Source organism: Podarcis gaigeae (assembly GCF_964106915.1).
Source record: "Podarcis gaigeae genome assembly, chromosome: 8".
NCBI lineage: Eukaryota > Metazoa > Chordata > Lepidosauria > Squamata > Lacertidae > Podarcis > Podarcis gaigeae.
The window spans coordinates 52,056,823-52,074,281 of NC_139684.1; the positions used below are offsets into that span (position 1 = coordinate 52,056,823).

General features: G+C 47.7%; 1 protein-coding gene and 1 long non-coding RNA gene across 2 annotated transcripts in view; one reads left to right on the forward strand and one right to left on the reverse strand.

Annotated features, from left to right (window-relative positions):
• Positions 1-10,755, forward strand: part of LOC310851961 — a 15,882-nt gene extending 5,127 nt beyond the window's left edge. Inside the window, exon 2 of the long non-coding RNA XR_014567929.1 lies at positions 10,527-10,755. This is a non-coding gene — a long non-coding RNA (uncharacterized lncRNA). The remainder of the gene's footprint in view (positions 1-10,526) is intronic.
• Positions 3,308-14,999, reverse strand: LCAT (lecithin-cholesterol acyltransferase). Its single transcript, XM_083754637.1, has 6 exons — positions 14,778-14,999; positions 10,761-10,917; positions 9,798-9,913; positions 8,280-8,375; positions 7,007-7,231; positions 3,308-6,245 (listed from the first exon to the last, which is right to left on the reverse strand). Exons 1-6 carry the CDS (start codon positions 14,920-14,922, stop codon positions 5,641-5,643), a joined length of 1,344 nt encoding a protein of 447 aa, XP_083610763.1. The 5' UTR covers positions 14,923-14,999; the 3' UTR covers positions 3,308-5,640.
• Positions 15,000-17,459: the final 2,460 nt, after the last annotated feature.

Sequence of the window (17,459 nt, forward strand, 5' to 3'; positions counted from 1 at the left end):
AAACACAGCCCCTTCCCCTCCTCCTCCTTCACCCAGTTTCTTTCCAATGCAGTTCCAGAATTATTCCTTCTGACATAATGCCATCAGTTCTAACACCCTGTGCTTAAATGTATTTCCTCTCTCTAGTGGCAGGTAAGTTGTGGTCCCTTAGTAAAGTATAAGAGAAGAAAGAAACAAAGTCTCTTCCTCTCTGCCATTTTTTCACCAGCTGCACACCTGTAATTTCTTTAGCAGCAATGTTCATCAAGGCAAGGGTAATTTAACCTCCAGGGTCCTCCTTTCTCATCTTTTATTCCTTTCCTATTGGAACTTTTAAAAGGAGTTGGAGCCCTCTGTTCAGCTTTTATTTAATATTTCGAGTTTCACCTGTAGAAAAGATTTCATGTTGGCTCCTCTTTTTCTCTGCCAATATTCACTTTCTATCTATGCAACTGGATATTCCTCTTTTGCAAGAATTCACAGCAGGAGGGCAGCCACCACAAAAGGGGGGGGGTCCGTCCCAGTCACCCTCCTGAGGAGCCTCCCAGGAGGAGCTCTATTCCAGCTTTCATGACCTCAGCCAGCAGTGCATATTGTAGATGTGGGAAGAGAAAGAGAAACAAAGAAATAAGAGGAAGCTCTCCAAATGCAAGCGAGGGCCTCTTCCTTCTCCATCCTCCTTGCAGATTAGATGCCCATCAGCCACACATTTCGGGAGGATTTCGCCACTCCTCAAGCAAAACTATTCTAACTCTGTGCCAAGTCACTACAACTTTTTAAACAGACAAAAGGCACTGCCAGTTGCTTCTCATTTTACAAATAGTACAGAGCTTATCTCCAGGGCAGCTCTCTTACGGATGACATTGGACAGCGAGTGTCTCATTCTAGCTACTCCTGATCAGGGTCAGGATAAACTCCTGGCCAGTCACCCAGTGTTTAATTACCCTGATGTTTTCTACACCAAGCCTCCCCAAACCCGGTGCCCTCCAGATGTTGCTACGGGACTCCAACCTCCCCCTTTCCCCTCCCCCTTATGGGAGTTGGGAAACTAATTCAAGACCCTGGAAATGTACCTGAGGAAGAGAGCATCTAAGGGTACAGGTGTGAGCCCTGCAGAGATATGGTGTGTGTTTTAGGGTTGGGTGAAAAAGGATCTCCCAGAATTCCCCATCCTATTTGTGGTTGTTGAAGATGGGGGTGGGGAGAATTCACCTGAATATTTGGGATGAGGAGGATGGTAATTCTGCTGCAATTTGGTGACAAAAGAGGAAACTAAGAAAATTAATCAGAAAACTCCCTGGGAAAATTGCTGGCTCACGTAGCACCCAGCATTGGATTTAGAAAGGTTGAATAACCCAGGAGCATCTTTAAAATCTGGGCATGTGAAAGGCGCACAAGACATTAAGATGTCTCCCCTCTTGCCTATGACTTTACCTTCCGTGCAGCCAGTGCCACAGTGTGCAACAGGGGTAGAAAACTGTTGTCTGGACCTTCAACTAAGCCAAAGAAATTTCACCAAGGGAGAAAGATGTTTACTGTGTCAAAGGGTCAGATGAAGGCAGTTATTTGAAGGAGAAAGGTTTCTCCGAAGATGTCCACAGTCAGCTAATCTGAAGGGCTTTCAACTGACCCAAGCATCCTATCAAACAACTCAGGTGGACTCCTAGGAAACAAAACATTCTGCAGGATTCTTAAGCTGGTTGTGAGGTCAGAGCCTGGCCAAGGACTGGACCCGGTGGGCTCTGGGCTCCAGGCATGCTCTCTCTGCCAGGCCCATGTCACCACTTGGCAACTTCAGGCAGCTGCCAAGTCCCTGGCCCACCCCTGCATCTACCCCCAAGCAGGAGGCTTAGGCAGCTGCATCTAGGCTCCCCTTAGAGTTCCCTCAAATCCTCCCAGCTTTGCACCCCTTTGGAGAATTGAAGGAAATAAGGCAGGACATGACTCTGATCCAGTTTCTGGCACCTCCTAAAACTCACCTGTTTGCCCAGGTGTTGAATGGCCAGTGGTCCATCATTTGGTCATTGTGTTTTATCGGTTCCAGTGGTTTGGATGTTATTTTAAATGTTAGAGTTTGTGGGCTTCATTGTATTATGGAACTACCTCCTTTCTCTGCCTGGGTGCTCACCCACATTTGCCACCTCTAGGCATCTTTTTAAAAACATGCTTGTGCACCTAGAGGCATTTCTTGGTGTTTTACTGTATTATTACATGAAACCCCAACCTTTTCTCTGAGGAACTCAAAGTGGTGTACAAGGTGCAATTCCCCTCTCTAAATCATCCTCACAAGAACCCTGTGAGGTAGGCTAGGCTGAGAGCTCAAAACCTGGTCCAAGGTCACCCATTGAGCTTTATAGCCAAGAGGGGGTTTGAACCCTGGACACCTGTGCCCTAGTCTGGTCTGGACACCACAGTATATTAACTATTTGTATGGCTTTAAAAGATTATCAGACAATGAAGGAGAAGGCTATTAGTGGCTACTAGCAATGGTTGCTATACTTTAACTTCACAATCAGAAGCAGTAATGCTTTGGAACAGTGCTGGCCCAAGACATTTTGGCACCTGAGGTGAACCATGAATTGGCATCCCACCCCTACCCCCACAGAGGTGATGGTGTGGAAGGAATTTGGTTTTATCTGATAAAAGCACAGAACCAGACTTTTATACCCTCCAACATTTCTCCGATGAAACCCCAACCATAGGGATGTCCCATTCCATAATGATAATTTTACTATTTATACCTCACACATCTTACTGGGTTGCCCCAGCCACTCTGGGCAGCTTTAAACATATATAAAAACATAATAAAATATTAAACACTTTAAATAAATACTTCCCTATACAGGATTGTCTTCAGACGGCTTGGGGGTTGAATAACTCCATACCATCCAACATTTATCCAATGAAAACAGGGACATCCTAAGGGAAAGTGGGGCATTCCGGGATCAAATCAGAAACCGGAACGGCTTCTCTAAATCAGGGACGGCCCTGGAAAATAGGGACACTTGCAGGCTCTGGACTTTTAAAAACACAACTCTGTAGTCCACACACAATGAAGCCCACAAAAATCAAGTTGTAGTGTTTTGTTCCCTCTGGAACTTGAGTTTACCTGCTGTTAGCATTCCAGTTCAAACATCAAGGAACATTGTGCAAACTCAGCGTTTTCCCCACCCTGCCTACCCATTGCACACAGCAACACACTCAGGTATCAGGTTCAAATTCCAGCTTCTTTGTAAAGTTCACAAGGTCACTTTGAGCCACTTGCAACCTCTCAACCTAACCCACGTCACCAGATTGTTATGAGGAAAAAAATGTGCAAGGGAAGGGATAATGTACAATACCTTTATCTCCAACAGATAAATGAAATGAAAAAAAAAATGTAATAGCTATAATCGAAGAAAAAAAAACATTTGTCTTACAATATAAGGTTCAAAACCAGCCATTGTAGCTTAGTATGCAAAATGACCACCTTGCAGTGTAGACACATTAACATATGTACAGAGATAAGGTACACCCAATACTCAATCTTGAGATTACTGAGACCCTGGGAATGCAGCTAAGTCTGCAATCCTGAGTAAGCCCAACTGAACATAGTGAGATGGACTTCTGAGTAAGTATGCATAGGTTTCTGCTGTGAATCCTAAAGACTGACTGACCTGAAGCAACCAAGCAGAGCAAACACAGAATGGAAAAGATAAAAATCAGCACCAAGCAACCAAAAACAATTAAAAAAAAATATCAAAATGCCTGTGCCGTGATCATTCCAAAATCATTTTTCCTCTTTAAATTAAAAACAAATAATTGTACCATCCCCAAAGCCCCAGTGTCAGGCATGAGACAGAAAAAACAAAATACATTCATAGAGCTTTCACAAACATTATCTCAGAAATCCTTTCAACAGCCCTTCATAGGTCAGTACAGCATTTATTATTCCCATACAGAATTGGTGGAACAGAGGACTAAAATTATTCAGGGGTGTTATCAAAGAGAGAACCAAGAGTAGGGGAAAATATTTCGAGTGAGAGGGCTTTGGAGGGACTTTTCTCTCTCTCTCTGAAAGTTGTCTTAAAACTTTTAGCGTCCATGCAGGTTTCCTTCCTTCCCCAACAGCACCTTCCTGGAAGCAGTGTTGGCTTGGGAGATGGAGAGTGGAAGGATCCAGCCCCTAGCCTCCGCATTCACCACACATCAGATAAATCCAACTGGACAAGTTCAACTTTAGCTTGTCTCCTTTCCCATTTCAGTGAGTGCTAGGCTAGAACCTGTTTACTGCAGCAGAACTTAGCTGTGCAACTTGCCAAGTAATAAAGGAGAGATATTTTCCACTCGTAGGCAGTGTGCTGTTCTACCCTATCTCGCTAATGTGATTGGGCTCTCTCTTGGAAATTTTCAGGATTACAGAGTTAGTTAAAATGAATCCTGCCTTCCCTTTATAACAATTATCCCTGCCTTCATATAACCTCCCACACCCCTTTTCCTCATCAGGATTTACCTTACCTGGATAGGTGAGCCTAGGGTCACTCCAGGATTAACCGTGCATAACTACAGGCCATAAGTTGGGAGGCCGGCTGGGCAGCTTGGTTGGGGGCTTGGGGTACCTAGACACGGCCTTCCCTTCCTTTAGGAGGGGCAGGCCAGTGAGGAAACTGCAGGCAGAAGTGGCTGTGGCCATGGGTGTGCTAAGGATGTTGCTGATGCCATGCAGCATGTCTATGGGATCAGGGTGCTGAGGCTGCCCAGGGCAGGGGCCTTGAAGCTGGCCAAGTTCTGCAGAGCATAGGGATGTCCTCTAAGAAGAGGGATGTCCTCATCATCACCATGTTGGGCAGTGCAGCCAGAGGTGAGGGCACCTGGGCAATTGCCCTCCATCTGCCCCACAGCCAACTTTGGGGAGCCAAGGCCAGAAAGGGGTGGCAAAGAGAGAATGAGAGAAGCCCAAAGCCAACGTGATATAAAGGCTGTGTAAAACAGCAGCTTCCAGCTTTGTCTTTAGTCTTCTGGACGGGGGGCAGTTGGAGGAGATGGGGAGGATTTTTCTCCTCCTGCTGCCACCCCTTTCTGGAAGATGCAGTCAAAGTCAGAAGCCACTGTTGGGCACAGCCTTTACATGTTGGCATCAGCTCATCATCCTCTTCTTCTGGCTGCCACCCTTTTCGGGTGCCCTGTTAAGCTTTAATACAATTGATACAGCCTATACTTCTAGTGTTTAATATGTGTCTGATGATGTGTCTAGATATACCCATAACTCCATGCATATGATGAAGGGGCTGCAGCCCAGGAAGGCATATGCCATAATAAAATGTGTTGGTCTTCAAGGTGTCCCAGGACTCCTTGTTCTTTTTGCATTGAGTAAATAAAGCTCTGGGCTAGTTCACCTGCCTACCTAACTGAAAGCATGCTGGGGGAACATGAACTCTCAGCGGCCCCAACAATCACACCAGCGATGGAAATTTGCCAGGCGGCTGTTGGCAGGAGCAATTTGGAGGAGTCTTTCCCTCTCAGAGCAAGCGGGGAGGCAGGATCCTGCAAGGCACCTCTGCATCCAACTGTGTTGCAAATAACACTATAGACTTTGGGGTGTGTGGGGGCACGCATGAGTCATCCTGCTTCCTGTCTATGCAGGAGGAATAAGGTGGCCCCAATCTCCTCAGCGCAGGGCCTTCATTTCTCCTGTTGGTCATTGTGTTGGGTCTCTGAGAAGCCTCTTCCTCCTTTCCCTGCTTCATCTTCTGCAGCTGTGGCTTCCCCAAAGTTTCCCAGCAGGATTTCATTGATGTAGTTGAGGGTGCGGTTGTCAAAGATCATGTTGAGATGCTCCACGCCTGGCATCTCCACCACGTGCACCTTCTGTTCCTGCTGGCCATGCCATCGCTTGCAGAGCTCTAGGCTGCGGCGGCTAACGCTGTTATCCCCATCCCCATACACAAAGTCAATGGGGTCCTCGTAGGGGAAGCGGTCGTTGTAAATGTAGGTTTCCACAGTGGGGAAACCCGTGCCATAGATGCAATACACCTCGACCCCTGGGGCAGGCAGCCCCTTCAGCAGGTCCTTGGTGTCGTTCCACATGTACCAGCCATCCTCAAAGTTAATGTCAGTGAAGAGGCGTTGGTAGTCCCGGTAGGTGTAGTTGTAGGAGGGGGTAGAGATGAAGGCATGGGTCTCGGGCCAAGCTATTGTGTCTGGGAACATCCAGGGGCTGGCTGTGGTCATGCGCTTCTCCTCACGCAATTTGATGCTGGACATAATGGGGATGCCCTGCTCATCACCTGAAATGCAGACCAGCTTGGTATCAACTGCAGTACTAGCACAGACCTCCAACCAATCTCCCAGAAAGCTCAGGAAATGGACTTGAATGCACATTCAAATCATGTTTCCCACTTCAAAGAATTCTGGGCATTGTAGTTTGTTAAAGTTGCTGAGGATTGTAACTCTGTGAGGGGCAAACTACAGAGCCCAGGATTCTCTGAGGGAAAGAAGGAGCTTAAAATGTGCTTTAAAGGTATAGTGCATACATAGCTTTAGTCTTTTTATGTTTCATACCACACAATAAACAAAGTATATTGGAGTTGAACAGCACACATCTGGAAAACAGCAGGCGGGAAAAGACTACGGCTGTGTACATTCTGCATCTTTAAAGCTCAACTGAGTTTTATGGAAAACACTGAGAAATCCCAACACAATCCAAAGAGAACCATCTCCATTTTTTTAGCAGCAATAATATAAAGAGTGGGAGTTGCACCCCGCCCCCCAAGATACTCATGTCTAGATTAGTTTAGCAGGAGGCAATAAAAGACAGTAAATCTGTGCTAGAGGCCTGAGAGGATTTTTGTTTTTTAAAAGTGCATTTAAGCTCCACCCCCATTTTGATAGCTCCACCCCCCATCCCTGAGCCTCAAGGGGCCTGGCAGCAACCCCTGACAGTGGAAGAGTAGGGGAGGTCACCCAAGTAAGAGGTGCACACAGCCTTTTTTTTAGTCTGGAGGGACCAGATATTCCGGCCCACCTCACCTGTTGGCAAGCAACTCACCTGAGGCCAGGACCCTTATGGGCTTCACTGCTCCCCCCCAAGGAGCCCCCAGAGAGATGAAGCCCCGGATGTTCTGGCTTTTCCAGGCCTGGGACTGCTGAAGGAGGAAATAGAGGATGTTGAGGTTTCCCAGGCTGTGTCCAATGAGGAAGACAGGCTTCTGGTAGGCCTTACGCATTTCCTCCACAAGGCTGCGCAGGTCGCAGAAGTATTCCTCTTGCTGATCTGTGGAGACATAGTTGGGGTTGCTGGATCCGGCCAGCCACATAGCCTTGCTGGCCACCCCAGTGGCCATCCAGGCTGCCCCACGGTGTTGCAGCAGATGGGGCTGGGATGCATCTTTTCCCAGCCCTATTTGGAAACACTGCCATGGGGGACTGAACCCGAGCTATTCTGCATGCACAGAAGGTCAGAGGTGGAGATTTGCGCAATGCCTCCTCGTGAGTCCTTGCCAGTTGTGTGACTTGAACAGTGTGTTTTTAAAATGCAGAGGCTCAGGTCCTCCAGAAGCCACGCTCTCCTGTCTGCAAACTCTGACCACTAGTCAGGGAAGCCTGGTGCTTCAGAAGCACCAGATATTGTTTTCTTGTATGTTCCAAGCAGATTGTGGAGACTCCGACACTCAAACCTGAGGCAGCTTCCACTCTGCTGAGCGGCCAGAAGAGGTGGAATGTACGACCAGGCCTCATTACAGACTTCCAGTCGGTAGAGCATGGGACTCTTCATCACAGGGTTGTGGGTTTGAGCCCCACGTTGGGCAAAAAGATTCCTACATTGGACTGGATGACCTTTGTGGTCCCTTCCAACTCTACAATTCTAAGATTCTGTTTTTTTAAAAAAATCAGCCATGGGAGGCGGATTTGCACCAGGGCTGTTATGATGGCGAAGGAAGGTAATAGTTGCCCTTTCCTTCTGTGCTGTTTCCACAAAAGCTGCCTTAGCCACACAGTGACAGGTATGTGTGTTGGGGGGGGGCATTTAAACTCCCCCCACTCAAGAGGGCTGCTTTCACCCCTCTCTCCTTGCCTTGACCTCACCGTCATTCCATGGTTGCTAACAAGAACAACAAAAATAATGATAATAATTTATTATTTATACTCCGCCCATCTGGCCGGGTTTCTCCAGCCACTCTGGGCGGCTTCCAACAAAATATTAAAATACAATAGTCTGTCAAACATTATGCTTCAGGGGAAAGCATTCCTGCTTCCCACCCCTTGGCACACCCGCTGAGTCCTCCTCACAGCCCCCTCCCTAGTTATCCATTTGTACTTACCGGGCCCAATCCTCCAGTCATAGGGGGCGGCGCGCACGGTTTGGTCTCGCACATAGCCATTGTTGACCAGGTGCTGCACCAGTGTGTGCATGTACCCTGGAGGTAGGAGGAGAGAGGAAGAGGTTAACAGGAGGGGGGGCAAGGGGAGGAAGGCTGGGTAGGTGACCTGTTGGAGGGGACCACTTCCTGCTCTGAGGGCTCCCTGGGTTGCTCCAAGTCTCATTGGGTCCAGCACATTAGAAGGCAGGAGTAAGGATACCAACTCCTCAATATATAACTCCCCCCCCTCCCTGACTGAAAAAACCCTCTGGTACCTCGGGTATGGGAACTTCCCAAGGTGTGGAGTGAGCAGCTTTTTATTGTTGTTGAAGCAGGAAAAGGCAGAAATTGCGCCCTTTAAAAAAAATGTCTTTAAGAAAGAAACCATATTGAAACACTAAACATACATGTCTTTTTCCTAGCTAAAGATTCTTGTATTCTGGTAAATGCCTACGCAAAGGAAATTATGGACAGTGGGAAATGGTTGGGCAGAGTGGGTGGTGCATCAAAAATTTCTGGAAGGTCCTCTTTCTTGCATGCCTATATTCAGTGCTTTTCTTGTAGAAACACCGTGAAGTTGTTACAGTAAGTGACATACATTTTAACAAAAGAAGAAGAGGTGCTGGTACTGTGTACGCTTGAATACCCCCTGGGGGGAAAACACTGCCTACATTACAAACTGAAAGTGGCACACACAGGCTACCTTTTTCCAAAGAAGAGGAATGAGGGAAAGCCACAAAAGATCATGAGCAAGGAGGAAGAGAAGCCTTTCCCAGCTAGCAGATGCCTCCTAAAAACCCACAACAAACCTAAGTCAGCCGCCCCTGCACTCTAGCTCAGAAACAACTTCCAAAGTAGCTTTGAGTCAGAAGTGGGCACGTTTCATTCACTCAATAATAAATCTGTTCCCTCTCATTGCTGGGGGAAATTACTGATTTTCACTAATTGTTGTCTACGCATTTTACATTTAAAAAAGAAAGTGAAAAGAAAGTGAGGAAGTGGCGTGAGGTGCCCGCCACTCCAAGGAGGAAGAGGAATCAACCAGGGGAGGATATTGCAAGGAAGATGACCCTAACCAAAGTTTGGGGGGGGGGGAGAGAGGAAAAACCACCTTTGCTTCCCAAGGCTCCCTGTTGACTAGTGAGCACTGCAGAAGCATCTTGGAAATGGGCTTTGCTGCTAGATAAGGCAGTTCTCTATGACATGCCATGTAGGGCCCTCATTTTAATACCACTGTGGAAATGTCTCTCTTTAGCAATGCTCAAGGCATGGGTGTAGCCAGGATTTTTGTGGGGGGGGCAGGCCTTTTGTTAGGGGTGCAGAACCTCAGTTTGCTATGTATTTGTATTGATGGGGGCAGCTGCCCCTCCCTGCCACCCCTTGGCTATGCCCATGGCTCAAGACAACTCCAAGCAGACTGAAGCAGCAAACTTCCTCCACCAGAGAGATGACTGATTTGCAGGTAGCAATGACTCCTACCAGCCAGTTTGCTCCTGTCCAGGTATTCCACTGTGTGCGTTTTGCCAAACCCAGGGACTCTGATTTGGACTCCAGGGGCATTGGACACCCTCCGAGTTGTCCTGTTGTAGATCACTCTGTGGGCAGAAGGTAGATTCAGGTGCAAAGCAAAACACAACCACCATGCTGGGATTTTCATTCCTGGCTATTAAAATGTCATAGAAAATACTTTTTTAAAAAAAATCGTAATGATTACTATGTCCTGCCAACCTAGCTCACCTTGGAAGGGACAAGGCAATCAAACCTTTGTTCCTTTCAGTCTACCTGAGAAGTTCAACGTGTGAGGAGGTCTGAGCTGGTTGCTCCGAGCTCAGACCGCATGGCTCTCACAAGCAACTCTTGAGTTCCTATACAAATAACTTTTACCACTTTGTAACAGCCAAGTTTTACTGCCTGTGCAACTTTTCTGACTGATGTATAGAAAAGCACATGATCCTGACCTTTGAAGAGATTGAAAGTAAGCCAGTTTTTAACTTACCAAACATGTGGTCTTTCCTATGCTAGGACAAGAGGGAACTCACAAGGGCCCATATTTTAAAGGTCTAACAGTGTATATTTTTACACTTTACTTGGTTTTGTGATTTTAAATCTTGACTGTGGTTTTCTCATTGATGAGTATTTGCCCCAGGTTGGGATCTTGGCATCGAGGAATGCTCTTTTTATACCTATTTTTTTTCTTGCAACCAACAGACTACAGTCTCCATCATTGGCCATGCTGGCTGCTGGGATGGAAGAGAGTTGGAGCCCAATAACAGCTGGAGGTCCCCGTTTCTTTCCTGTGTTACTTTGTACTTCTACATACTTCTGGCTTCCACCATGGATGAAGCATCCCTCACCCTGTTTTGGCTCAGTTTTCACAGACCCTCCTCACGTGAGGGAGTCACAGAATAACAAGCTATAAAGTGGCTTCAGCCAGCGACGTACTTGGTATTGTCAATCCAACAGTCAACCCCAAGAGGCAGGAACATGTTGAGGTTCAGCCAGATGGTGAAGAAGTCATCTGTCTGGCGGTAGCACATCCAGTTCACTACATCCGGCTTGTCCAGCTTGGCCTCTAGTTGGTTTCCCAGGCAACCAGGCACTGAAAGGGACCAGAGAAAGAGGAGTGGTAGCCTCTAAAGCCACCTGTGAAATGGATTAAAAGTCCTGGAGAGATTGCAGTTCTTTTGTAGCAACGAAAGAATGTGAGCGGGGTGGGATGGGGGGTTGCTATATTTTCTAGAGGCCCTGCTCTTGGTGCATGGGAATTTAGAACAGATGAAGCTTTTCCCATCATGGGTATAAATGGTGGGCAAAGCTTCACCTGTCTATACCTTGGGAACAGGAGCTAGGCCACCAAAACAAGGTGGCAACCATTTTCCTAGCAAAAATGTACAGCCATTTGCCTGTGTGGCGAGCAGAGTTTCTTGCTAGGCGCTCCTGTCCTTGTTAGGCAGGGGAAGCCAATGACGCGCCTTCTAGATATTGTGGACTACAACACTCTTCAACTCCAGCTAGGACGGCCAAGGCTCAGGGGCTATGGAAATTTCAGCTCACAGCATCTGGGGGTACAATGTTTTGGCCACCTTCTTCTGTAAAGCACCCAACAAAAGCAAGACACCGTTGAGTCTTTTTGTTAGGATCTTGCGGTAGGTGCAATGCCTATAGGATACTCAAGTCACTCAGGTACCTTGGAAATGCCACAAGGAAAGAGGATGGTAGTGGTTCCAAGCCCCTCCCAACCTTTGCTTTATTGCTTTTGAATCTCAGCCTCTGTGCTGTGCCTTTGACTGGAACAGGGGGATTCTCGAGTTTGCCTCCATGCTGAGTCCTGGAAGCACAAGCATAGTGCATAGAGGCCTGAAGCCAGTTGCTTTGAGGTCTGAGGAAGTTTCTGTCACCTCCTGTGGCCAGCATCCACCTTGAGATCAGCTTGTTGACCGATTTTAATTGTTTTTATTTATTTTCAAAACTTTTTTCTTTTTGCTATGGCAAAAAATATGTTTTTAAGTAAGTCAAACAAAGCAATACAATAAAAATAATAGCGCAACTACCAAAAAGCTCAGCATATCTGGAAGAGACTTAAATCGTTGAGTACTTAAGACTATTAGGGAAGCCAAATTTTGTGCTGTACCTTGTCCTGTGTGTATGTATTTGTTGTATATATGATAAAATCCCACCAAATTTCTTTTCAAAACTTAACACATAAGGATATTCCCAGCAGCTGCAGCCCTGCCAAGTGGTCCTGAAGGACCGCACAACCTGGAGTAAGTAGCAAATACAGGTGAAGAAGAGCCTGCCTGAGCATCAGTTGAATGCTTTAGTCTGGTAAGTCTTTCCATAGGTTACCCTGTGAGAAGACGTGCTTATTGCAAAAAGCAAGGCATGAGGAATCACTCCTGTTTGTGTGCTTGGGGGTCCTGTGCCCCCTTCATGTAAAAAAGATACCTGTTGATCCCACATGGCCAGAATGCCTGTCTTCCTTCAAGAGTGGCTTCCACAGAGTCTCCTAGTGGATTCTGCCAAAGGGCAGAGTGAGGTTTCAGTCCAAGGGAGCTGCTTTGTGTTTTAGACTCCTGGCAAGGTCTTCCCACAGATGCTCTGAAACAGGTGCTCTGGTGGGATCTGGAGTCCCTTACCTCTGGGGGTTGCAATAATGTGATTTTGCCCAAGCTTGTCCTTAATGAGCCTGCCATCCAGTTGGAGTCTCAGAACCTGCTGTCCACACGTCAGAAAGAACAAGATGGTCATATTCCATACTGTACCACTTTAAGGGCATATGGGGGTGATGTCATATTTTTGACAGCTTCCACACATATATGTGAAAAGCCTGCAAACAATGAAACTCTCAAGCCAAAAAGGATAGGGCAGCATTGTCATGGCTAAATCCATTGACCACACTGTGGGACGGATGTTGCTGCCTTTGGCCTAGCAAACATTCCTACCTGAAGCTAGAAGTAGTGCAGTCCAGGCTTCTGCCACTTTGAGTAATGTTCTTCGCCAGCACGTGCAGCAGAGAAGACTGTACCACTTTGAGCTGTAGGTGTGGAGTGCTATTTTTACTGCCCCCAAATGTAACAAAGCTCTCTGTAAGTTAAGAGCATCATATCTGGGAGAAAGATTCTCTCAGGGCCCTGGGGTTAGGTTCAGAATGGAGGAGGGAATTGCCCTCAGAGGGGAAAAGTAGAAAGTAATGCAACAAAATACAGAATACAAGTTAAAATGATAAAAGTTCCCACTGAATGGCCTTGACAGGACTTTGATTTGTTTGCCTGGCGCTCTGAAAAAATGGTCTCTTTGGCCAGAGAGCAAAAGTGATCTAATTTGGTTCCTGTATTCCTAGGAAAGGATGAGAAAAAAGGACAAGCACCAGGAGGTGTCTTTAAAGCACTCCCCACCCCCAGTCTAATCACCAGTGTCCTGCCATAAAGAGGTTTTGACAGGGCCAGGGCTATGGGATTCAACCCTGCCTTTCCGATATAGCCTTATATAATACTTTAAAGACACCTCCTGGTGCTTGTCCTTTTTTCTCATCCTTTCCTAGGAACACAGGAACCAACTTATATCACTTTTGCTCTCTGGTCAAAGAGACCATTTTTTCAGAGCGCCAGGCAAACAAAACAAAGTCCGGTCAAGGCCATTCAGTGGGACAAAACACTGTGCAAGATTATTTCAGGCAGGATCAAAAGGGACGGAGACAGGAGGAGATTCCCAGGGGGTGGGTGGGTGGGTGTGCACATACATGGGATGGAGAGGCCACGTTTGGGCCAGGAGTCAAAGGTTGCTCACCAGATTCAACACAGGACAGAGGAGGTCCTCTGCCTTTAACTCTTGCATTATGGAAGTGCTGATTTTTCTGCAGCGGGAGGGAGGGAGAGAGCCACCAGCAAAAATAAAATAAGAATTCCCTTCCTAGGTCCCACCCTCTACCCAAGATGAAGCACTGCAATCCGCTCTACAGTCTCCCACCCCAACCTATGGACAGAAAGGAACTTGCCACCCCAGGATGTCCTTCTGCTCAGCTCTCCCTGGTCTATCTAAGCATGACAATGCTGCATCTCTCAGAAAGGGGAATCAGACGCATTTAGGAGTTTGTGCTTGATTAACTTGGAGGCCAAGAAGGAGGAGATGCCAGGCAAGACACACTGCCTCCCTCTCAGCAAGACCCAGCAGCCACACTTCAGCTCAATTAGGGGGCTCAGTTAGGCAGCTGGGTGAACCAACAGAGTTTATTCCCAGTTTGACCATCACCCTGCTAAGCATGCATGTCAATGGGTTGCTACAAGGTGACCTTGCAGCTTCCATGTTAGATGCAAATGGGATAGATCTGCCTCCAGGTACAATCAGATGAGATGGACCATCTCATCCAGCCCCACACACTCTTGCCAAGGCCTCCTTCATGTGGGGCAATGAGGGAGAAGCAGGGCAATGCAGGACTCATGGAGAGGTTACCGGCCTGTGTGGTGTAGTGGTTAAGAGCAGTAGACTCGTAATCTGGTGAACCAGTGGTTCTGTGACCTCACTTTGATCACCGTTCCACCAATCTTCACCTTTATCTCAGACCTATTTGCATACCAATGCGTACCACAGAAAAGGCCAGCAGCCCAGCACTGCACACATCCGCTTCTAGGTATCCCAGCTGAGCATGTCAGGCCCTGAACTATCCTAGCTGTGAGCTTAATCAGACCCTACAGATCCATCTGCTTTGACGAGCATCTTCTCAGCCATCCACGTCTCAGGGGAAGGGGCACTACCGCAGCCAAAACAACCCAACACAGACTCTTCTCAAACCTCACACCTGCCTGCCCAACATTGATCAGCCAGCTGTTCACAAATGACCACCCTCAACTATCCCAACCGACCCCTCCCACCATGCCAACACTTTGCCTGCAGTGGGGAGCTGGCCTCCCCAGTCCCAGGACTGCCACTGCCCCCCTCGTCACGTGCCCCATGCCAACTTACCAAGCACCACAGGGGGAGTGTTGTTGGAGAGAGCTGCTTCTGGGGTGGTACTGGGTGGGAAGAGCACGTTGAAAAGCCAGAAGCCATCTGCTGGTTCCCAGAGGACAAGAAAGAGGACAACTGCAGCCCCAGCTGAGCTCCCCATTCTGGACTCTGCTCTGTCCCTCCAGCCACTGCCTCTGGTCTAGAAAGCAGCAGCCTTTCTGCTGGAGCACACTATTTGTAGGAGGGAGGGTGAGAGGGCGGGATGTGGGGAAATCATTAGCAGATTCTGTGCACAGAGCAGCGCCATTGGGCTGCCTGGGCCTCTTGGCCCCAACCGTTCCGGGAATGGGTGGGAGACGAGACGTGACTTGTCCTCCCAGTATTGAAGGCCTTTTTCTCAATCAAAGGGCACCCAAAGGGGTTTGGTTGGCGCTGGAATTTGAAAAAGCTACCCTCAAGTAAGGAGGAAATCTTACTGACTGATTGACATTTCCGGAGTAATCAAAACCATCTGATGCCAGAGATTCCTGTCCATATGACTACAGCTTGGAGCCACAAATGCAGCTTTCAGCAAGACCCCTTCTAAAAGCTTTGCATTCCTCCCTGTTTGTCTGCAGGCCGAAAGCCAACCAAAAATGGGACATCTGTTTGCAGGAAGCTTATGCATATTGTGGCAGTTCAGGGCAATCAGCTGCAAGTATCTGCTCCACACCAATGTATAACCAATTTCTGGCTCAGAAAACAAAGAAAGATATAAGGTATAGGGGCCCCTGACCATTAGATCCAGCTGTCGACTCTGGGGTTGCGGCGCTCATCTCACTTTATTGGCCAGGGGAGCCGGCATACAGCTTCCGGGTCATGTGGCCAGCATGACTAAGCCACTTCTGGCGAACCAGAGCAGCGCACGGAAACACCGTTTACCTTCCTGCCGGAGTGGTACCTATTTATCTACTTGCACTTTGACATGCTTTCGAACTGCTAGGTTGGCAGGAGCAGGGACCGTGCAACAGGAGCTCACCCCGTCACGGGGATTCAAACAGCCGACCTTCTGATCAGCAAGTCCTAGGCTCTGTGGTTTAACCCACAGCACCACCCGTGTCCCAAAAGAAAGATATACTACATCAAAAAATCAGTGGCACTTTTTGTATCAGTAGAAATTCAGTGGAACATAATAGCGGAGCCCAGTGCATGCTAGGTAGCACCAACCGGTGTGAGCAGGAAGCAGGAACTGTTGGTATTATCAGCAAATGGCTTCAAAGCTTCATAAAAATTGAGTGAATTGTATGTGCCCTTGAGTGAAGCATATGTGCCCTTGATGGGGCCGCTTCTCAAAGCAAGCACACATCTCTCTCCCCCACCCCGCCACCTGCCCCCCTACACAGTCTGTCAGTCAACTTGCTGACTGCCCTGACCATGGCTGTTTAACATGCTGTGAAATACAAAGAGAGAGACTGACCTCTGAGAAAAGTACACAACTGGATGCAAAGCAGCCAGAGTTGTGCCCCACTCTGGGCTCTCTCTGTATAGGGAATGTAGTGACCTTACCATTTTATTCTGCAGGTTACAGAGTCTCAGATAAATGTATTACCTTTGGCTATATGTCAGCTTGTGCAGATGCCTCATACAGAGTCGGAGCACTGAACCCAGCATGGTACTCTCTGACAAGGAGGCCTTAGGCAAAGTACCTTCCACAGCCTGACTGCATAGGAGACCCCTTGCAGCCTGGCTGCGAAGGATTGCTCAGCTTGCAAACTTTGTACATGCCCCAAACGTATTTGGCAACTTTGCGATGGCTCTTGGCACACCTCTCTTAGATTGCATGTGCCTCACTGCCTCCCCTCCAGCAACTGTGTGGGTCAGGAGCACTGGTGAGACCTGGCCAGCCCTTGTGAAACTTAGGCTGGCCAAGACTGGCAATTGTTTATATAATAGGCAAATGTGGTGCCTCCTGACATTGGTTCTTTCCCATTGTTGCCTTTGGCCAGCCATTTGCAGATTCTTCTCTACTGATATGGAGTAGAGAGTGGCTGTTTTCATTATTTTTATATTGTTATTGCAAGCTGCTTTGATTCCTTTTAACAGAAAAACAGGACCTGAATACAGATAGGTAGCCGTGTTGGTCTGCCATAGTCAAAACAAGTATCTGAAGAAGTGTGCATGCACACGAAAGCTCATACCAAGAACTAACTTAGTTGGTCTTTAAGGTGCTACTGGAAGGACCTGAATAGAAACTAAACAAGCATCATTACTTCATGCCCAGAAGCAGCAAAGCTCTAAATATCAGATACTGGAGGGCATTTGCCACCTTTGTTGTTTCTTGGGAGGTTATGAAGGTGAACCAGGGATGGGGAAGTTCTGTACCCTTCCTAGGTCCCTACTCAGAGCACCCACCACTCATGAACCCCTGGAGATCTTTCTGCTCTGATCCATCTGTTTCCAAGAGCAGATTAGTTGGAGGGGCACCATTTCAGCAAAATGGGTTAAGTCCCAGCAGGGTTGTGACTTCCAGGATGTGCCGTCTTGGAGCAGGTGAAGATGCCTGGATGTTGCAGGACTTGAGCCTTACATAAAATAGGTGTTGGGATGAGAAGGCTCAGCCTGGCCTGACTAAAAGCAGCCACTGCAGACCAACAGCTGCCAGTGTGGTCTCTGTGCCAGAGGAGAGGAGCTGCTTGGACTCAAGGAGTTAGCCAGGTT

Coding starts and splice junctions, on each gene's coding strand:
- LCAT (XM_083754637.1), bottom strand. CDS start 14,922: ATGGGGAGCTCAGCTGGGGCTGCAGTTGTCCTCTTTCTTGTCCTCTGG. Junction 9,914..10,760: donor TGTTGGATTGACAATACCAA/GTACGTCGCTGG, acceptor TTCTGCCCACAG/AGTGATCTACAACAGGACAA. Junction 7,232..8,279: donor TGACTGGAGGATTGGGCCCG/GTAAGTACAAAT, acceptor ATGTCTCCACAG/ATCAGCAAGAGGAATACTTC.